This window comes from Chroicocephalus ridibundus, chromosome 6, assembly GCF_963924245.1.
Source record: "Chroicocephalus ridibundus chromosome 6, bChrRid1.1, whole genome shotgun sequence".
Classification (NCBI taxonomy): Eukaryota; Metazoa; Chordata; class Aves; order Charadriiformes; family Laridae; genus Chroicocephalus; species Chroicocephalus ridibundus.
The window spans coordinates 12,925-36,249 of record NC_086289.1 but is presented as its reverse complement, the minus strand read 5'-3'; the positions used below and the strand labels follow the sequence as shown (position 1 = coordinate 36,249).

At 36.3% G+C, this 23,325-nt stretch overlaps 1 protein-coding gene across 1 annotated transcript in view; it reads right to left on the bottom strand.

The window, feature by feature from the left end:
- Window positions 1-5,705: 5,705 nt before the first annotated feature.
- CFAP46 (cilia and flagella associated protein 46) overlaps window positions 5,706-23,325 on the bottom strand; it is a 30,511-nt gene continuing 12,891 nt past the window's right edge. Inside the window, exons 12-27 of the mRNA XM_063339760.1 lie at window positions 21,614-21,781; window positions 20,401-20,498; window positions 19,601-19,680; window positions 19,011-19,162; window positions 17,064-17,185; window positions 16,579-16,661; window positions 15,485-15,649; window positions 15,263-15,339; window positions 14,620-14,680; window positions 14,498-14,533; window positions 12,416-12,518; window positions 11,172-11,284; window positions 8,666-8,723; window positions 7,841-7,977; window positions 7,260-7,346; window positions 5,706-6,492 (exon numbers count right to left, since the gene is read on the bottom strand). Of these exons, the coding sequence (XP_063195830.1) occupies window positions 6,356-6,492; window positions 7,260-7,346; window positions 7,841-7,977; window positions 8,666-8,723; window positions 11,172-11,284; window positions 12,416-12,518; window positions 14,498-14,533; window positions 14,620-14,680; window positions 15,263-15,339; window positions 15,485-15,649; window positions 16,579-16,661; window positions 17,064-17,185; window positions 19,011-19,162; window positions 19,601-19,680; window positions 20,401-20,498; window positions 21,614-21,781 (1,677 nt within the window). The 3' untranslated portion in view covers window positions 5,706-6,355. The remainder of the gene's footprint in view (window positions 6,493-7,259; window positions 7,347-7,840; window positions 7,978-8,665; window positions 8,724-11,171; window positions 11,285-12,415; window positions 12,519-14,497; window positions 14,534-14,619; window positions 14,681-15,262; window positions 15,340-15,484; window positions 15,650-16,578; window positions 16,662-17,063; window positions 17,186-19,010; window positions 19,163-19,600; window positions 19,681-20,400; window positions 20,499-21,613; window positions 21,782-23,325) is intronic.

The following is a 23,325-nucleotide window of genomic DNA, read 5'->3' as shown; positions in this document are numbered from 1 at the left end:
GGTGTGTCAGCCACCCCCCCCAGCTTTGCGTCATCAGCAAACTTGCTGAGGGTGCACTTTATCCCCTCATCCAGGTCATTGATGAATATATTGAAGAGGACTGGACCCAGTACTGACCCCTGGGGAACACCACTCGTCACTGACCTCCAACTGGACTCTGTGCCCCTAATCACCACCCTCTGAGCTCTGTCTTTCAACCAGTTATCTATCCACCTCACTGTCCATTCATCAAGCCCCCTCTTCCTAAGCTTCCCTATGAGGATGCTGTGGGAGACTGTGTCGAATGCCTTGCTGAAGTCAAGGTAGACCACATCTACCGCCCTCCCCTCATCTATCCATCCAGTCATGCCATCATAGAAGGCTATCAGATTAGTAGATGTACTACTCATGGTAGATGTACTACTGTAAATACAATGTTTAATATCTTTAAAATATGCATGTATATATTAATAGACATCAAGATTCAGATTTCAAGGAATAGTATAACTGATATATTATGTACCAGCAACATTGTTAACATATCATACTGCATTTTTGTAAAAATGGGATTAAGTGACCTAAAATTATTCCGCGTACCATAAGTCTTAGGCAACCCTCTGGAAAGCTGCTATTTATTAAATTTGTGTCCTCTCATACTTAAATGAAGACTTTTGTGACTACTGCTTTTGAAAATAACACCTACCAGGTTCATGAAAGACCACCCGTGTTCTGCTCTCGCTGGCAGAGAAATGCTCTATCTACTCATTACCTGGGTAATGACTCAAGTCTTCTGCAGACTGGTAAATATTTCAGGGCACATAAACACGCCCTCAGCTTTAACTTGACCACATTCTTAAAATCCACACTAGTAACTGCCCATTATTGTATCTGCATAAAGACACATCAGTTGGAAGCATGAATTAATACCTGAGGGAGACGTTAAAAAGCTCTTCCTTCCGGCCTTACAGGTGCCGAGCTGCTCTTTCATCCACATACAGAGGAGGGGATTTGTGTTCACAGGGGATGCTGGCTCCCCTCTGACATCCTATTCCCCGACAGCTTTCAGGTCAGAGCAGGTGCCACAGTAGGGCTCAGAAGGTTTAGCAGGTTGTAAAGTCATTCAATTAGTGTTCAAATTCAGAGGAATGGGCTTAAATAGTCATGGGGATATATCTTTACCACAATCTCAGATCTGCTCTACCACATCCCTTTGCAAAGTGGGGAGACACGTGCCGAGAAGAGCAGCTCTCACAGCTTTGGGGAGAGTGACACGTGCGATGAGAGCATTTACACCAGGGACTAATGACAGAGCTTATCTTTTTTTGTTTTATCATTTTGCAGCAAACTTGCTGTGGTTCTTCCCTGCAGGCCATTTAGAACTACATGCTTTTTTTTTGGACAGCTACCTACTACTCAAATTATATTCTTGTCCTAGAATATTATCAGTAAATTCACCATGATTTTTTTTCTCCTCACATTTTTCAGATTACATAAATTTTAGCTGACCAGTTCTTTTCATGCTCAAATATATTATGAAATGTCATTTCTGTTATTAAAGCTAATTGATAATGTGATTTGTTATGTTGCTGAGACATAATTCAGAAAGTTATTTTAAAGCCGTTGATACATGGAATAGCACTAACTGTTTAATATTTCTTGTATGAATGGATACAGAGCAAGGGAACGATGTGGTGCCATCTAGATGAAATATTTTCAGAAGCTTTTATTCTTGTTGTTTGGGCTTGTGCCAATGTCTTTCTAGTAGAGAGCTCATACGTCCTAAGCTGAATTGACTGTAATTTATTCCTTGGTCATTAGTTAGTAGGATTTTTTCCTCCAAGTTGCTGAACAATATATAATATTTTAAGAATTAAGATCTCACAGTCAAATAAATGAAGAGTATTCTCTAGAATACTCCTCAAAAAAGTAGAAAAGTATTTTTTAATAAAAATATTTTTATTTATTTTTAATTTTTATTTAACAATTTCTCACTCATTATAATAAAAATAATTTCTCAGTCTTGTGACCTCCTCCTGCAGTACTGCGTCCAGCACAGGAAGGACAGAGAGCTGTTGGAGCAGGGCCAGAGGAGGCCACAGAGATGCTGGGAGGGCTGGAGCCCCTCTGCTGGGAGGACAGGCTGAGAGAGCTGGGGGGGTTCAGCCTGGAGAAGAGAAGGCTCCGGGGAGACCTTCCAGCCCCTGCCAGTCCCTCAAGGGGCTCCGGGAAAGCTGGGGAGGGACTCTGGAGCAGGGAGGGGAGCCATGGGACGAGGGGGAACGGTTTTAAATTGAAAGAGGGGAGATTTAGACTAGATATAAGAAGGAAATGTTTTATGCTGAGGGTGGTGAGCCCCTGGCCCAGGTTGCCCAGAGCAGCTGTGGCTGCCCCATCCCTGGAGGGGTTCAAGGCCAGGTTGGACGGGGCTTGGAGCAACCTGGGCTGGTGGGAGGTGTCCCTGCCCAGGGCAGGGGGTGCCACTGGGTGGCCTTTAAGGTTCCTTCCAACCCAAACCATCTATGATGATATTAATACTAGGACTTGCCTTTTTGAATTTGCTATTTGTATGTACTTAATGAATGGTTTAAAATAATCACATCAGCATTCCATCATGACTATTTCCATTGCAGTTACTAAGGAGTACTCTTTCTATACAAAATCTTACATGAAATCAACTGTCTTAATTCCATTATTGTATCTACAGATGGAAATTTTGGTCCACTCATTTCATATTCATTGTGGCACCTTGTATGACTATGCTACTATTTAGTTCTCCAAATAATTTGAAGCCAAGGATCCTCTTGAGGGTCTCACATATTAGGCTGCTACAAGATAAACACAACCCTCTGCTCCTTCTGTGCTGCACACAGATCTTCTTTGCTTTCATTGCCACCATCTGTTAGCTCACTCTGTGGGGAGAAAGCTCGCTATTGTTAGTCCAGATAATTTGCAATAAGAGCACCTCATTATTTTTTTTTTTTTGGGGGGGGGGGGTGGTGTACCTTGACTTTAACAGAAATAACATTTACCCAGACCTTCGCACAGTCTGTTTGAAACCCGACATGGATTTCATTCCATGATCACAGAAGACAGCTGTTTTTTGTTTTTGCAATCGCTCTCTTCCCTAATTCTAGACTCCACGTTATAGTTCTCAGCTGATGGGCAAATGACTCATCAATAAATGGAAACATTTCTATTTGGTCTGGTGAATATGCCCTAAACTGTCTGTCATGTCCCATTTCTTGGAACAGAGTTGGCTGACCGTAAAATTCTCAAGTGAGAACTATGCTTGTGAGAAAATGCTTGTGTATGTGACAAAGATGTAAATTTAGGACTTAGATTCTTAAATGCTGAGACTTGTTAAGCATATTACAGTACACTTATCATTGACTGTAAGTGGGGCCTTTTTATGTTTCTTAATTAAAACTCATATTGTGCTCACAGGAGAGTCCTCCTGCCTAAATTTTCAACCACAATCTGAAGACTATCAGAAAATTTTAAGGTTTTAGTCATTCAAATCAGGTTCTGAAACAGAAATTTTCTACAGTGTTCCTTCTCAACCTGTCTTTGCTCAGTTCCATTCCTATTCACTGTCTTTAACAGACAAGAATTCTGAACTCTAAAGCTGTATCAGCTGAGCTGCTGAATCCTTCCTCTGCGTAAGCAGGTTCTTCTCTTTTGTTAAATTGCCATTGTAAATTTAAAAAAAATATAAGAGATGGTAATTTGTCTATGCTCTTTTTCTTTTGAAATCATTCCAAGTTCTGCTATATATCTTTTCCTGAAGTGACTCTCTACTTTTGTACAATCATGTCACTGCACATTGCTAGAAACATATAATGGAAAAGAAGATATTATTTCCGGTACTAATTCCTGAAGGAATGAACTAGATGTCTTCTTATGTCACTGAATGTATATCCACTGTCACCTGAAGTACAGTTTATCATCTACTCATATAGTCCTACTACTGTTAATGGTTTTACTGACTGGTATTTAGCACAGAAATACAGAGAATACTCTCCTAATACCCCAGGGCAATTTGGTTACGACTACACTTCATGGCCCTAAGTCAATTATTTTTAATGCCTGAAACGCCAATCAAACATATTATGTAATTTTGCATGCCACCCACTTTTGCTACACTTACCCAGCATACATTACCCATTTGTAGGTATTCTGCCACAGTTTCTCTGATCAGTATTTCCAATATCTGACTCTTACAGGTCTGAAGTTTCCTGGATAAGGCCATGACTCTTTATCAATGCTTTCTGATAAAGTAGTGCTGTCAGACTGTAAAGAAATTTTTGGTCATACTCATTCATCTTTCTGGCAGAGGTTGCGGCAATGTGGTTAGGGCTAAAGTATCAAATACAAATGGGAATATTTTTGGAGAAAAACACTTTGGTAGATTAAGTTATTGCCATCAGTTTCATAAAAAAAACCACAGTAGTAAATGATTTAATAAGCCCATTGTACCTGGATATCAATGGTTTTTCTAACCTTTGCTATCTTGCAGTTTTTATCCTGGATTATTCTCAAAGAACAATGCTGTCATTTCTGAAGCATCGGAACTTTTCTGGACTTTACTATTTGTGAAATTTCTTATTTCAAGAAGGTTGAAGTTAATACAAATTCATGAAAACTGTAATGTAGCAAGGCAGACAAGACTTCATGATTCCCATTGAATACACTTTTTTTCTAAAGCCTTTTACGTTACAGAAAAAGGGACAGCGCTAGAAAGATGGCATTCCAGGTAAAAAATGCCATTAACAGCAGGGAAATACAATTTCATTGCAATGAATGTGTTGGAGAATATGTGGAAACTAATCTAGGAAATAATTTAAAAAATTAACAATATAGCGGACCTTTGCTATACTGAACAACAAGTGTGCACATGTGCTAAAGTCAAGAGAAATTGCTTCTTCAAACTCAGAACTACTTGTGCTTCCCAAATACCATGCATGGGATTTTCAAAAAGCAGCTGTGTAACAGTGATGCAATGAAAAGGTACCTGGTAAGACCTAAAAATAGACAAACAAATAAATGTGAGAACTTGAGGAAAGGGACTCATCCCAGTATGTGGTGAAACATGGCAAGTTCAGAGACTTGAAAATATCTTACACTGAATCCTTAATTTTCAGGCTGGATAGCTTACGTACAGTCTATGATCTCTTCTTTACTTAATTTGTATTGTTACTGAATGCCCAGATACATGCCATAGAAAATATATGTCCTATGTCTAAATAAAGAAGAAAATTACATATAAAGCAAATAAAAATCGTGCAGGTTATGAAACACAGTTTGACAGAGCAGCTGCAGTTCATATAACACCACCTAATTAAATTGTGAGAGCAAGGGGGAAGGAAGCACAAATTTATATTGTGTGCATAAAAAAAGTATTTTGCAGGTCATGTTTTTGTAATTATGGTCTATAATAGCGCTCCTCTCTTATCAGGTTCTAATTCACTGTAGCACAGCAGGTAGCCAAGAACCGGATCTTTTCAGTGTCATTTTAATGCTCTATCAGGAACACCAAAAAACTTATCATAGGAAACAGACATCACCATTTTACTGGGGGGAGGGAAAAAAAAAGAGACTCTTTAAATGGTTTTAATTGCAATAACGATCAAATCTTTGTATTTTCCATAAGTGCTATATAATTTTACATTTATTTCTCCTGTTATCACTACAAATAAAGTGTTAAAGTATGTATTTTAAAAATGCATTGCTGAACAACAGAGCATGTTACAAAATCTAAACATATAATAATCTTATTTGGGATTTTGGAATAATTTAATATATCTTCATCTGTTATTCAGGAAAACTACAGGGAAATAAAGCAAGCAGAACTTATTAAACATTTTGTTTTCTAATTAAACTGCAGCTACCACTATATAAAAAGTTAAAAATCAATTTACTCAGAATAAGATGACTTGGTAAATTTTTCAGCTATTCTCCTGATAAATCTTCCATGTCAAAAATAAAATACATCAATTAAAAGTTTTTCCAAATGGAAGCATTGACAATGTTACATTCCAATTCCACTCGTGCATCAGTGCCCAAAAATACTAGCCTAGTTTCCTTTAAGAAGTGTTGGTAGTCACCAAATTCTTTTAAGGGATTCACTGAGTTCAGAAAACCTTAAGAGTACTAACTGAAATCTCTAAAATAAACGTTCTTTGATGTTTTCCTGACACTTACTCTAATATCAAACTGCTTACATCTGAGCCAGAAATCAGTCTATCAGCAAAACGCATTTTCTTAAGCTCACCTCTCCTTTGGCCAAACAGAAATAAGTATCTGCCACACCTTTAAATGCAAAATGTGCCCTACGCACAGTGCAGTGATACTGCTAGTGTGAGAAGTCTGACAGAAATTACATCATCATTATGTTGGGTAAACCATATAGCACACAATTAAAAAACGATGGATGAGTTGCAGGAAGATTTGAGGAAGTGTGAATGGTCTGTTCTTCTCCTTTGTCCCCAGGAGAGCTGTGAGAATCTGCTTCCACTATAAAAATATTTTAAATATATTATTATTTCTGAATATGACTGAACATAAGAATGCTTTAAGTGCAGTAATTTATCACATCTTCTCTTTGATTAGTATTTGTGGTTCTTTTACATTCTTTTTATAATATTAATAACTGCCACTAAATCCAAGAAGCATTTTCTGACAAAACAGAAAACTAGGCAACGTTTCTGATCTGAACTCTCTCTCTTCAATTCTATGACAGTGTAAGTTATAATTAAAATTTATTTCATTTACCCTTATTTTAAGATGTAAGTCAGATACAATGAAAAATACCTATATAATTTTATAAAGAGTATATTAAAAGTTGTTTTACTCAAAAATCCTTCTCCGCTCTCCAACAAGAGGCCAGGTGGAATTTCGTGGATGTAGTGCGCCCCTTACAATGCAGACTGTTCAACTTACTGTTTTGCAGTCTATAATCCACACCATTTATATTGTTCATGTCACACTCCAGATGTAACTTTTGACTCACACTGTTTCATTTTGTTACAGTTCAGCGGAGCGTAAATTTTAGCTTTTTGTGAGCTATGACAAAGTGTCCCTAAAATTTTACATAGGTAAAATACAGCTACTCCAATTATAATATTGTATCAGTGGTCTTCCCACTCTCAATTCTTGTGTCACAAAAATTTGTCATAGCTCATCTGAAAGATTTCACTTATACCTGTGAACTACCCGTAGGTCTACCAGGTTCTAGTTAACATGCACTGCCAGTCTTCTCTACTAAGCTTTTTAATTCTTACTTTTAATAGAATCCCTTTCCCTGTGAATCTTACTCTTTTGAAGAATATGGACTGTCTGCCCAGTTGTTCTACCAATGTTCAACAAACCTGGAAAGAAATATTAGTTTCTGTGAGGTTTTAAGGAAAGTTTTGAAAAACAAGAAAATATCAACCATACAGCCTGAGGTCTTTATGTTTATATCTTAATGTAAAAGGATACCTTTACAGATTTAGTTTTGTATCTCTGAAGATGTGAGTTGTCTCCAGCTTTTTTCCCCCCCCATAGTTTATGTAACTACAGATTGACAAGTCCTAGGACACTGCTCCTCACCACAGAAATCCTATTCTTACCATATGACCATAAACACCACCCCCTCCCAAAAACTGATTTAAACAGGTTACTGTTCTGTTTGAAAGATCAACCTGTCAACAACACGGTGGCTCCTGCACGCAGTTTACCTCCCATGGAAACTCCAGGCAAATTTGGTGGTGAGCAAAGAAAGAAGAGAGATGGGAGACAAGTAGATATGCACTCTATGAGTGCATATATACAACTGTCTGAAACAATATACACGCAAACAAAGATGAATACAAATACTTACTCTCGGAGAAAATCTCTAGCCTTTCTGCATTCTCTTGCAAGGTAGTGTACCACTGGTTGGCTATTATAGAACGAACACCAGTAAGGCTTAGAAGCACTGCCGTCTCTGTTGGTCTCTCTATAGCAATACGTAGACAACTAAAGAAAAACAAAAGTATGAGATCAATAAACTAAAAATGAACAGAATATATGAAAAAATATAACTTTTCTTTATATAAAACACTTTTTAATAAAAGGGGAAAGAGAATGCCAGACTGCATTTAGAGAAGAGGAAAGGAGAGGAGACATAATAGACATACAGTGAAAGTATATAAACCCTGCCACTTGTCCACTTAAAAGCAAGGAAAATACTGAGGTGCTTTTAAGGCTAAAGAAGCTCTGATTAATAATATTAAAGATTCTGAACAGGTTATTTAACATGCCATAATAATTTATTTAAATAAAAAACTGGCTGACTATTAAACTGCTCAGTGTATGAAACCTTAGATGGACTCTTAATGGTTTATCTGTAAAAGGGAATTTTTATGTATCTTATTAGAACATTTTGAGAATCTTGAACTCAGAATTGGGAAGTATGTGGATGTAGCAACATTTCTGTATCATATTTTCTTCATCATTGACTTGTAACAGAGCTTTCATCCTATTTAGCCCTACGTAAAGAATGAAGTTACAAGATAAAGAGGCTAACTTCTCCCTTAGGTGCAGATACGAGCCCTTCTACTTGCAGAAGTAAATGAGAATATTTACAACTCAGCATTTTAACTTTGCTTTGAAATAAAAATAATCTGCCGTATTGGGGACTTTATCAAAATAAACTTTATCCTACCTTTTGTGGATATCAGACTTTGTAATTCTTTGATGACTTTGCTTTGATCGCATCAGATCTAGAAGTATGATCAAATGGCATTCTGGAAAAAAGTGTTATAGCAATGGTATCTGCACTAATAATAATGCCCAACATAATAAATATAAGTAAATCAGGCCTTTCTTAGTTAATTGCTTTCTTGAACACAGTCTAAACAACTAATATAAAATTTATATATTTCAGCCAGAATTGTTAAGTATTAAGTAAAAGAACACTAATGAAGTCACCTTAACATTATTTGATGTAACTTTGATACACTTTTCCACAGTGTTTTGTAGGTTTTTTTTTTTCTTTCACCACCTTCGTATAACTAATAATGAAGTCCACATACCATCTTATTACAGGCTAATGACCTATCTACATGACTCCATTGGAGGTATGGAAATGTTATCTAATGCAGCTCCTCTCCACAAGTTAGGACCAAGTTGCATCTCAATCATCCCTTATTTTCCTTAAAGTCCTTCACTGAAATAACTTAGAACACACTTAGAATTAAAAAGCTTTCCCTACTGTTCAGTTTGCTGCAGCTTAAACCTGCTACTCTCAAGCAAATGAGAACTAAATTACCTTTCTGCTTGGAAAGTCTTTGACTTACTCAAGAACTATTACCATGTATCCCCTCAATATGTCAGTCTTTCCTCCTAAAGTATGTTTTATAAGCACATATACACATGAATGCACGTACATATTTATTAACAAAACTATGCACACAAATCTGTGGTATAGCCTTCTGTTCTCCACTCTTAATGTTCTCCACCAATAACTTATTCTATTTGTTCAATATTCTTCTCCAGGTGAGACCTTTGCAAAACTAAGTAGTGGGGAATTATTTCATATATCTTGGAAATGAAAGCCCTGTATAGTTACCCCTATACAGAGCTTTATGTTTTCTTTTTCCCCCTAGCAAGATGACATTGTTTAATTTGTGATCCACCTCTTGACTCTACTCTGTAATTCTGCCCTTTAAGCAGTCATTCCCTAACTTATCAATGTTTATTTCTCTTTAAGCATAACACCTCCCTCTAGGCTTTTGTGAACTACCTCCTGCTAAACATTTCCATAAAGCAAGGTTAATTTGCATTCTAATTCTGCATTTCAGGAGTTGCTGAACCACCTCATTCTCTTTCTCAGCCTGGTCTCATAACTAGATTCAGCTATGATATATTCTATTTCACCACATCGATGATCAACAACAATATTTAATAATAGTGTCTCCAGGTTAGAGCCCTAAGAAACCTCAGGCACACTTCAGAGTTATTAATAAAAGTACTTTTAACATGAAGATTGGCTCTAGAATAGACTCAAACTCAGTCTGCAAGACAACAGTAATTTTATCAGCTAACAAGTACAAGTTGTGTAGGTGGTCAGAAAATAGAACAATCCTTTGAGGACTAAAATCAATACATTTGAAATTAATTTATTTTCCATTAAAGAAAATAAGATGCACTGGAGAATTAACCCTGGCATATTTTAAGGGCAGGACACAGGCTGAGGGTTAACAAGGTGCTCCGAAACTTTCCAAAAGTTGCCAGACCTGTAACTATCAGGTCTACAGACAACTGAAACCTCATATTCAAGAGTGACCAATGTGTACAGGAAGACATATTTTCTTGTTTTCCAATAATATTTACATATACATGTTTAAATCACTTTGAAAATCAACGCTTCCTGAAGAAGCTTCCTGTTGCTTTGCAGGGCTTCACAACCTGATGTGTACTCTCCTTCTTCATTTTACATCTCAACATGATACAGCGATGTAGCAATTTGGCTACCGTGACAAATTAAACACAACTCCAAAGTTGAGCTCCTTCCAGATGTGCGAGGGGAATATGAGGGGAAAGGAAGATTGGGAATCCAAAGGAAGATTGGGAATCCAAAGGAAGATTGGGAATCCAAAATCTGCTAACACAGCAGAAAGACTAAAGAGTTGTGAAGAAGCAGCGAAAAAAAACCAAAACAAAAAAAAACAAACCAAAAACCCAAACCTTCTCAGAGTCTATAAATGCTCTGTAACATCAGAGTAATCATTCAGATCATTCAGCGTTAATGCAGTCTTGACAGACAATTCTGCTTTGCCTGAGTGGAGACTGAGGAATTTTGGAGAAGTGGTACTGCAGAGGGTGTTCTTAACAATAACAAATACCTTGCTACCAAATACTAAATTCCATAGAAAAGAACAGGAGTCACTGGGAAAACCATCGGATGATGACTCAGTTTTTGGAACATAAGAAATTCCAACATTTGGAAGTGGAGATGGACTAAACTTATTTGTGAGGAATAACAAGAAAGCTGTGAGAAAGAATAAAATCTACATATTGCAAAGGTTTTCTGATTAAAACCCTGAATCTTGAAAAAAGCCCTTAATTGCTAACATCAATACTGTGATAACGATACAGCATGAAATAAACACAACTGGGAACAAAAGGCAGTGTAATTAAAAAAATATTTTTCAGTTTTCTTATCTCACTTGGGATGTTCATAGCAGCCAGTCTGTTGAGTAAAATATGAGACATAAATCTCTCCATCCCGTAGAACAGAAACGCACTGCAGTTTGTCAGCAGCTGCTCCCATTCAGCTTGGCTGGAAGGAAGGAAGAGAGAAAGGAAGTTACTGAAAGAATATTTTTCAGAAACTATCCATAGGAAACACTTCAGTGTTATTTACTCCAGAAATATTTGTAAGAAAAGTCAGCATGCAAAGCAAGGAGACAAACAAGACTGCAGAATTCTACGGAAAGTGTAATAATTCACATGGACTGTTAATAATTATTATTTGAATACAGAGGTATACTCAGTGTAGTAACATCTCAAAGTAAAAGAGAGGCATAGTGTATTTTTTGATGAATACCAGCCTCCTAAAAACAAAAATAAATCATCGCTGTACACACTGTACAGCTTTGAAATAACAGTATTTAACATTCAATGGGAGTATTCATGTATGCACCCATCGGGATATCAGGAAATTAGGTTTTGAAAAGAGATGTGAATAATCAGCCTAGCTGGCAGCAGAAACTATGCAATTTGATAACAGGTAACCATCTTTGTAATTGCTATGAAGAAACACTAGAGTAACTACACAGTGATTTTACCTAAATAGAGAAGATTTCAAAGGACTGATTAAACCAGCAGTTTTAAAGGAAGGTCCAGCGATGACTGAGGGTCATCACTGCTTGACCTCTCGAGATCCCTTTTATCCCTCTATTGCTATGATCTTAAAAGTACTTCTGTAAATACGAAGTGTGTTTATGAATAAACTCCATAAAATGGTATTAGTTTTACGATCAGATGTTTGAAATTGTAAACTGTGAGATGTATCTGCACTACTTTGCTTCTGAAATCTGTGCTCCAATCTTAGAGCTGCTTAGAGATGCTATAGTTTTTAATACTTGGATTTAAAAACAGTTATGAGCAAAGCCAGAAATGACACTTATGCTCACATATACTTAAAATATTCATCAAACACTGCACCAGTAGACTTTTTGTCAAAACTGCATTATCTACATATACAGCTAAATCACTTTGTGGCACTATATTTCAGATCCTTAAAATATTCTGTCTACAAATCAGTGTTTGAAACAAAGACAATTGTTAGCTATGCGTTTACCAGCTCAGCAAAACATGACCCTATTTTACGACTGAAGCCTCTAGGAATAGGCACAATTTTAAAAAGAAAACATGGATAAAACATGAAAGCAGGTAGAATATTACAAACCTTGGAACACGTATGTTGCCAACAACTCCTTCCCACTTTAGTGTAAATAGGTCATGGTATTTTTCCAGGATTTCCTTTATTTTTTGGGAAGGACTTACAGCTTCTGTAACAACAGAATTTCATCATTATGAGCTTAGCATGCTACAAAGGAGGTTGGGCAATCTTAATTTCAATATTTTTAAAATGAAAATATAATATTCAGGGGGTTTTAGGCCATCATTAGATCTTAAGTTTTTTGAAACCTAAGTCTGGCTTTTAAAACTGTAGCAACTGTGACATCCTCAGAGCAAAATTGTTTGTAATTCCCATCTGAAAGGTATATTTTATAACTGACAAAGATTATTCAGCAGACAGGGTAAAGACTTTAAAAGTATAAAGAAAAAGTTCTAGACACCCTGAGAAAAGTGTGAAGAGTTGAAAACAGCAGCACTGCTCATGCAGTTCTGTTCCAGAGGCCCAGCGAGGACTTCAGTAGATGGAGAAAATAACTGCGTTTCCAGAGCCCTGATTTCAGAAATCAAGACTCCACACTCTCTGCTCTCTGCAGACATTGCATATTTAATGATAATTAATTTCGTCTTTTTCTGAGTACATTTTCATACTACTGTAAATTAAAGATACACTCTAATACGCTCTAGAGCCAGATATTGAGCACATGGTGAGCAGCATTATATTTATTTCGATCTGCTGTGATTAAGAAACTGCAGACATATGGAGACAAACTCTGTTATGCTACTGAATGTTCAGTAGCTCCTTTTGCATTGAGTTTAGGTTTAATAACTATCTCAATTAAAGACCTCCATTAAATCAATTTTTGGCATTTGACACACATGTGAGTGTGTTAACAAATGTGAATCAGTTAAATTATTGCACACACTGGGAGAAAAAGTGAGGTAAAACAGTATTCTTAAAGTGTTTGTGTCAGACTGAATTAATGTGTCCAGAGGAGGGCACAAAGCTGATGAAGGGCTGGAAGGAACGTTCTGTGAGGAGCAGCTGAGGACTCGGTTTGTCTCCTTTGGAGAGAAGGAGGCCGAGGGGCCACCTCATGGCTCCCTCCAGCCTTCTCGGGAGGAACGTGGAGAGGGAGGTGCTGAGCTCCTCTTCTGGTACCCAGGGACAGGACGCCTGGGAATGGGTCAAAGCTGCGCCCGGGGAGGGTCAGAGTGGACATGAGGAAGCATTTCTTTACGGAGAGGGTGATCAGACCCTGGAACAGGCTTCTCAAAGAGGCGGTCGATGCCCCAAGCCTGTCAGGGTTTATAAGGCATTTGGACAATGACCTTAATAAGATGCTTTAACTTGGTCAGCCCTGAAGTGATCAGGCACTTGGACTAGATGATCACTCTAGGTCCTTACAACTGAAAATATTCTATTCTATTCCATTCCATTCCAGTAAATGCCCACTGCCTTGATAAATACATTCCAAAAGGAAATAACAACCCTCTCAAACATCCTTACAGTACTGTTTGTATCTGTCATAGTAACTTTCACCTTCCAAAGGACCGCAAACACTTTACGTGTTACATGTGCTTCGTTGCAGTCTTTAGCTTGAGAACTGCTGTTTAGGTGTGGCAAGTCTGACCGATCCTGTCCCAGCCCATTCCCACCCACTACCATTTGTTCCAAGCCCATTCATGGCTTTCAAGCAAAGTTCTTCTATAACAAAGAAGATCATACAAAGCATCATTCAATTAACCTATATCCTTCCCTGCACTACTGATAATGTATCTTAATGGCATCTATTTGAAAAATCAAAAATGCTATAATAAATTCTTGAAAGTAAGCATGTGTTTTTAATTGGATTATATAGCAAGAAAGATTACTGAAGTAATTATTTTCTTGGTGACAGATCAATATTTAGTGATATGAAAGAAATAATACGACAATCTAATTTCTTTCCTGAAACAAGTTATATTGTTTCACTGATGCACCAGTTGACAGGTGATAAGAAATACTGTTCTGATGAAAAGCAAAGCTTTTTTTGTCAGCATCTTGATGTCATGACTTCATTTTCTGTTTATAAAAATTTCTAAATTCCATGGATAGCTTGTGGAGAAAATATTATTTAATATATATTACCTGCCTCTCTTCCTTCATTATAGGGGTCCACAATATCTGATAAACGGTTAAGCGTAAACAATGCAAAACAAAAAAAAGAAAGTTTAACAGATACTAATAGCTAATAGTTTCTGAAAGGATACATTTAAAATTATGAGTATCAACAGGCAAGCAATTAGAGGGCAAATCACGATTAACTGGGGCCTACAATTAAAAAGAATACATATTCTATTACATGCAGAAGTTGTAATCAAATATTAACAGTATTGCATTCTTTGTGTGAAACAACTAACAAAAAGATACCCTAGAGTTTTGAAGGTAGGCTTAAAAGCAGCATGATACTCAATAGTCAATGGAAATGAAAAGCATAAGCTATTCTACAATGCATATACATATATATACACGTGTGCGCACACAGATATAGATATATATGCATACATACCTATATATTTATAAAAATACATGCATACACTACATAAAATACACTATATTGTTGGGGGAAGTATTTTAGTAACTTTAAGCAGCTCCCTTGGTGGGTTACTAAATATGTCACATTTACACAAAGAGTACAATTTTTCAAAGAAACAACAACTCTGTCATTATTGCAAAATCAACAACAGCAAAATTCTTATGGACTGATGGTATACTTATTTCACTTCAGAATTCTAGCATATATAATGAGCTTCTATGCAAGCCGCCACAAGCCGCCTGTAGTTCTTTAACATTTTTTACACAAAAATAAGAGATACTCCTATTGAGTTTATTTTAAAAATGTGCAAAGTTTACCGTTTTGACATTCTTTTTCTGATGAGCTTTTAGTTTTGTTTCTTTAGATATTTCAACGCCTGTTTTAACTTCAGTCTCTGTGGAATTGAAAAGAACAGATTTATTTTTTTAAAACTGTGGACAGTTTTAGAAAATACAACTTTCTCGAAGGGTTACTTACATTTTTATGTTGTAAAAATTAGCATCAGTCTGCTAATGCAAAGAATGTTTATCTAATAGTACCTGATTTAGCCAGATATATTCGATTGTAGAGAATCTGGAGAGAAAAATCTCTGGATACAGAACTTATTCCTTCCTCTTTAAAGATACTCAGAGCTTCCAAAGGCAATTCCATAAGTAATGTATCTCCTAGTAATACCACACACAATCCTAAATCCAGAGGTGTACCTGAAGAAATGTGGCAGAATACGATTGAGATTTTATAGTTCTCAGTGTGTATATAAATAATTGAAGTTACATGTAAAAACCTAAATTTCCTCTGTTGTATGACACCTGAACTCTATTTTACTGTGGATTAAGTGCATTATACAAAAGTCACTCCTAAGATGTTGTTAAACTTCTATGCATAGGCACTTGTGAACACTGATTCTTCGGAAAGAAAAACATCCCTGTATTAATAACCAACCATGTCAGATTGAAGTCCAGATGTAAGCAGTGTATTTAAGAAAATCATATTTGAAAATGCAAAATTGCCTTAGCAATGTTTGGCTAAACGGTACAGAGTTGTAAAGGAGCTCTTATCCAGTACTAACTGTGTCTTTCTGTAGGAAACTTTTTGTTCCTGTTATTTAGAAAAAAAGCACTGACTGTCATTATGACAACATTTTCCTGTTCTACAGAGAAGCAACAAATCTGTGGAAGACAAGTTATTCAGTCTTTGCAGAACAATGGAAGCAGCCAGCTACCAGATTGCAGAAAGAAACTCTTGCAGGTAAAAGCAAATGCAAATGTGTATCTTTCTCTAGTAACTTTTAATTGAGAAACTTCACTGCTCCCCACCGTAAAGCAAAAAACTCATCCCCAAAGCAAGCCATGGACTTGGCTGCCTCTTCCCTTGAACATGTTTAGGGACATATTCCAGCATTAGGCTTGCATTAAAGCACACAACCTGTGAGTCCATAAAATAAAAAGCAGGAAAAGACAAAACAAAAAGAGATCAACAGACTTAAGAAAGTTCATTCCTTTGGCCTTTCTCCTGAAAAGACTGTTTGTAACAAAGCCGTTTTATTTAGCCGTCTAAAGTATCATTTGGAAGACTAAGTACATGCAGAAGGACAGCTCCATCCAGCGTATAAATAACTCAAGAGAGCACATACCATGCATTGTAGTGTGTTTAGTCTCCTTATCTTTCACCTTTGTTTTTCCTGATTCAGGTGCTGAAACTGATGTCCTCTGTTCTCTGGGAAGAGGAATTACAGTGAAAACATTACCAGCGCTAATACTTATGTAAGTAAAAGTTTTCACAGGAAACACGAAGACAAAACTGCTTCAATCTCAATGAAATTTTACACAAAAGATGTACTCCCTTTGCAGTTGCTGTCCTTCGGAAATCCCATCCTTAACTAGTTAAATTATAATATTTCATCCTGAACTCAGTATTGTATACCTCAAGCTTGAGAACAGTGCTGTCACATGGTTCAATCCTCTTAGTCTTGCATATCCTGCATATACGGTCTTTCAAGATGTAAAAAGTTCATTCATTGGGGTCTATTCTTGGTAAAACCATTCCTGTATTTGTAGTAGGACCTGAGTCACTATTCTAGTTTCACAAATGATGATGAAACAATTCTAAATGTCTTACCCAATATCAGAAAAATCAATCTGTGACAGGACTGGTTTCAGATATTCTTCCATCATTTCTAATATCTCAGTGAAATCTGATGTCAAATCATGTCCATTATCGTCTTTTTTATCTGTTGGAGTCTATCACACACATTGCAAGAGAAAACAGAATACTTATAAAATGCTATTTAACAAGGATGGAGGGTGTATTATGTTAAATCAGAAGTTAAATCAAATCATTTGAAACATCATAAAATGGAAAATATAGACAGTCAGTTTCAAAACTACTTTACTTCACAACATCGCTCCTCTCAGCTTTTTGCAAAATATTCTAACATAGGAATCAGTACAACATGCCAATATTTATTATTTAAGCCATTAATATACTTCTGCAACTTCAATGGGGAATGGCAGGGAAGTCCAGTAGAAAGAAAAGATAACAGGAAGAAACTGTGAAAGGACAATTTGAGAAGTAAACAGAAATTGAAAGATAAATGCAGAAGCAGCAAATGAAAGTGTATGAGGGATCAGTGGAGCCAATTTAGGAAAAAAACAAACAGAATGAAGAAAATAGATAAGGAGAGAATGGAATTACGTAGGAGAAGCTGACACTAAGAACTGAAGCTTCTAAAAGGCAATATAGATGGACACAAAAACACTAACTGGAAAAACGAGCTCAACTAAATGGCGAAGAATGTTGGTGTTAATGAATGGACTTCTCACCCAAAGCTCTGTTCGTGTGGCTCTGTGCAGGTTGCACACGTAATTATTGAAAATTGAATGTGCAGGCATTTTAAAAACCTAAGCCACTTTTTTTTTTGTCAGTTCTACCTGACATTATCTTATCACCTTTTTCTTTACTTATGCAATTACAGCAATCTTTACATAACTTGCCATTACAATAAAGGCTGGCCATGGACAAGATAAAAAGTGATCAACACTTCAACGATCTGCAATAATCGGTATTTCATCTGAAAGAAGCTAACATGATGAATAAAACAGAATTATAATTCAAGAAACAGAGTTGTCAAAATGGTGTGATTAAATTAATGAAAACTTGAACAGAAAATTCAGTATGATCCATATTTTTTACCTTTAACAATGAAAATAAGTCTATACCAGCTTTTCTTAATATGCTATATTTAACAGTGAATTTTGATTGACATTGAAAAACCTAAATTTTATCTAACTGAGCTAAAATTGAAGTAAATTAGAATGCTAGGATGTAGACTTGCACATTTCATGTGTAGAAAACTTTCTGTCACCTTGCAGCTTAAAAGCTTGTGTGAAAGTCACAGGCTTTTCCAGTGCATCTTTATGCTACACAACTTGTGTTCACCGACCATGGAAAACAATGTCCTTATAGAACTGAGCCTTCTTGCAGTAACAAAAAACTTTTATCATTTACCATTTAAAAGTGTTCAATTGGAACTGGAATTACAATTGAAGCAAAACTTTGTGACCAACGAACTTGGATCAACTGCGTCCAGATCAACAGCTGAAGTGCAAAAGATACCGTGTGCCCTAGAAAGAAACTTTTTTGTGTTGAAAATCAGTAATAAATCTCTGGGTAAGATAGTTTTATTTTTATTAAAGGGTTGAGATCTGTGATCTCATTTTTTCTCTTGGGACAGCTGAGGCCTTCATGTGATATGAAAGCCAACGTACATTTGCAAATGCAAATCTTAGAGGTACAGCACATTTTCAAGTAAATTGATCTCGATTGCATCAATTTTCAATTCTAATAAACTACTGGGTATTTCAAAACTGCTGAATGACACTGAAAACAGCAACAGAACAATACAGCATGATTAAATTTTCAAGCAGAGTACACAGCATTTAATAACTGTGAAGACTAGGGATGTTTCACTTGGATAAACTGAAAATTCTGCATAAAGAGTGTTTATGATAGCTTTTTAGTACGTGTTTTTCACTCTTTTAAATATAAGGTAATCAAATATATTACCAGATCTGTTTTGGAGACACACTCTTGCAAGTTTTGAATGACAGTCTGTTTAAGTTGACTCTTCATCTTTTGCTGCTTGTAAACACGCACTTTTTCCAACAATACACAAAATGTATCAGGATTCACAGGAAATCGAGAAATTTTAGCTTGCACTATTTAAAGGAGAATAACAGCATCTTAAGACTACTCTTTTTGAGACATCATACTTATACTTGATGAAATGATTGCACAGAGACCATCAGTTTCTAAAGCCATGGTATTCTTTGAAAATTAAATAACTGTTTATATATATATATATATTTATCACAAAATACATACACAAATGTACAATGAAAGAATCTCTACAATTAATTATCTATAACAACTTTAGCCCTCAAATACAAACAACAATTCTGTAAATGGTGACTACATACATTGTATCTGATAATGAAACACATGTATTTATGTATTTACTTTCCTCTGGTATTAACGAGAGTTACATTATTTTAAACATTATTTTAAAATTTTACTTACTGTAACAGTGAAAGTTATGAGTCTTCTCATAACATCAGTGCAATTATTTTTATCTCTTAAATGTAAGAGGCACTTACCCGTCAGCTGAGCGGGTTTTCCTTTTTGCTGTGCAGTACCTGCTTTTGGCTTCTCAATCAATGAACTGTACAAATTTGATCTATGGAAAGAAGAAAACTACTGAGTAGATTATTTGACCGAGTAAATTATTTGACTGTTCAGCCTTGTTTAAATGAAGCAAATTTATTAACTGAGTAGTTATTACCCTCTAATTTAATATGCTTACAAATACTCTGAAGATGCAGTATTTACCCCCACCTTGAGATGCAAAAACCTGCAAAATCTAACTGGAACAAACTGGGAGCTGTAAGGAAAATTCTTTCATTGCTATATATCCAGTAAAGTGGATTTTTATTTGTTCCATGACACTTGTTTAAGGCTTTTCACAATTGGTAAAGGTATGCATACTCAGCTGCTATAGCTCAAGTTATAAGTATTCACTAATTAGGCTGCAGTAATGAGATTATTTGTGGCTTTATTAAACAAAGTATGCGAACTCCTAACATTTTCAAGAGCAGAAGCAGTAAGAGCTGGAGACCACTAACAGAATTTAGGAGGATACCAAGAATGGCCTGAAACCTTTCAAGTGACATTTGGAGATTAAAGAGATAACAGGGGAAATCAAACGTACAGAAAAACGTACAGCTTTGAGCTACAGGCTGTTTATTTATATATTAATTTTTTCACTATCCTAAAAATCAAGAGCAGCAAAATTAGAAGTATAAGGGAATAAACAACCAAAACAGTGATTGTTTACAAGTAAAAAAACATTACATTTGTTACAAACAGAATGCTAAACCAAAGTGATGAAATTTTATACCTGTCTTTCGAATGCTGGAGAATAACTATGTAGAAATTAGAAGGCAATTCATCCATTATATTAAAATGTTCAACAGGAATACAGAGATTTCTCCATGCCTGTAAAATAATTCAAAAGTAGTTTGCCACAATTCATAAATCCTTAAACCGTGCCAGCTACAGCTGATCCTTTGTATCTAACTTGCTAGCAGTTTTTCATTTAATTCATTTCTAACCTAGGGTCTTCCAATCTTAGTTCTGATAGCCACTTTTAGATCTCAGACATTTGCAGAATACACAGTTTTCAGCCAGCTTAGACCGAAATGACAGAGCATTTGTCTCCCAGAAAAGTTTATCCATTATTTGCTCCAGAACAACAAATTACATGAATTACATTTTATTGGTTGGTTTCTTTAAATATCCAGTTTGCAACACCACAGTTTAGTTGATGCCCAGACTGATGGATAGGCTGTTTGCTAAAAAAAGAAAAAAAAAAATTTAAAAAAGCAGGCTCTTTTCATAGGGAAACGCTTGCATGGGAACCTTAGTGTCTCAAACAGGATGACTGGATGCTCTCCAGACAGCGACAGGAGTCTGTTGCTTCGTTACAACAGCACCTTCAGCTGGATTGGGTGAGACTCACATGGAATTAATGATTTAAGTGTGCAGATAGTACAACTCTGACATCCAGCTATAGCAAATTGTAACTATAAGACAAACTGGAATTGCATCCTTAAAATCTCACTTATCACTTAAATTATGCAGCTCATGCCACACAGATAGCCTAGCATAAACAAAACCACAGGACTGTACATACCATACTCATAAAGATGTATTTTGATTCATGACCAAGTCAACCCATGACTCAAATAAGGAGGAGGAGGCGGCGGCTTAATATTAACATTTTAAACTTTTTTTTTAATACAAGCCTTTCTGGGCAGGATAGTAACTGAATTAGCAGAATGTTTTGCCCAGTAAAAGACATGACTACTTATGGTTTTGGTGCCTTAACATGCATAAGAAAATAAGAAAAAAAAAAAAGGTTTAATTGAGTTTAAAGAAAACAGATGAAATATTATTTAATTCCAGGAGCAACTGAAATGATAGATATCTGTGTATGTGTGTGTATATATGTATGTATATGTATATATATGTATGTATATATATGTCTCTCTCTGTATATTTATATAACATGCATATAAACTCCTAGTAAGCAGCACGTCTCAGAAAGTTACCATTGAAGTAGCAATCAGTTGCTGTTCCACATTTTTTAGAAGATCACTTGTGTTTCTATTTTGTTTCAGATGATTCTGAAGATGCAGTAATGCTGCCAGCTGAGAGCTGCTGGTGTTAGATGTAGCTGTTAGAAGGATACGCTCCATCATCATAGACGCTGAACAGCTCTGTAAAATTTGTTATATCTATTTATTTTCCCTCCGCAAAATAATATAAATACATATATACCCTGTGTTTGTTATAACATACATATATGTTAAAGTCTCTTGCTTGAAAGGTGAGATGGATTAGCAAAAGCCTGTCTGCTGTTTGCGCTTACAACCTAATGTAAAGAGTCTGGCAATAACTTATGAAGATTTCTTAAATATGAACAGCTAGAATTGACTTCTTTGTCTACATTTATTATCTATGTTCCTGCATTTTGTCATCTAAGGTCTACATGGAAAGGTAAATGCCTGAGTTCTGAACTTGGCCTTTCAAGCAAGCTGAGTCTTTTTGTGTTTCTGTGCCTTTTACTGTATTGCCATCACATCACACGTTTTACCAGACTTCCTACAAAGAGCAATATAAAGGGTAAGACTTTATATCCTTTTCTTTCAGTAAACGTACCAATCCTGTCCTTTGAACCGATGCTTGCTAAGAGCTAAAGTATCTTTTTTTTCTTTTAATGCAACTGTCACATTAAAAAAAACGCGATTCACTTTAACATAATCAAAAATTCTAAAGGGAGGCTTAATATTGACATGGAGTGACATTTTAAACTTTTTTTTTCTGCGCAGGATAGTAACTGAATTAGCAGAATTTTTTGCCCAGTAAAAGACATGACTTCTCATGGGTTTGGTGCTTTGGTACGCATTCTAGTTAGCTTGTTCACTAACAAGTATGAAGGCAAACCATAAATAATATGGTGTGATGCATGAGTAGAGGAATAAAGTACTGAGCTATGAAACCCAGTATTAGCTGCTTTCTGATTTATCAGAAGACCTCTTTAGTCCATTCTATCCGTGGGTGGAGGTATTTTCAAACCTAAGTGTTGACACAGGGGCAGGTGCTTACTGTCTGTCATAATTTCCTGCGGTTGCCTTGATGTGGCAGGAAGGAAATTAGTATAAGGTGCATTTCTGTATTTCCACAATGAATCACAGAATCACAGAATCTTAGTGGTTGGAAGGGACCTTTGAGATCATCGAGTCCAACCACATAAAAAAAAACCAACAAAACAAACAAAACACACACAAAAAAAAAAAGCACCCACCAACTAAACTCCACACCCACAACCCCACACACAACACCCCACCACAAACCAATAATCTTGGGCACTAGAGCATGCCCTGAAGAGCCTTGTCTACATGTTTCTTAAATACCTCCAGGGATGGTGACTCCACCACCTCCCTGGGCAGGTTGTTCCAGTGCCTGACCACTCTTTCAGTAAAGTAATTCTTCCTAATATCTAATCTAAATCTCCCTTGCCACAGCTTCAGACCATTTCCTCTGGTCCTGTCATTGTTCCCTTGGGAGAAGAGGCCAACCCCTGCCTCTCTACAGTTTCCTTTCAGGTAGTTGTAGAGGGCAATGAGGTCTCCCCTCAGCCTCCTCTTCTCCAAGCTAAACATGCCCAGCTCCCTCAGCCTCTCCTCATAGGACTTGTTCTCCAGACCCCTCACCAGCTTGGTGGCTCTCCTCTGGACACGCTCCAGCACTTCAATGTCTT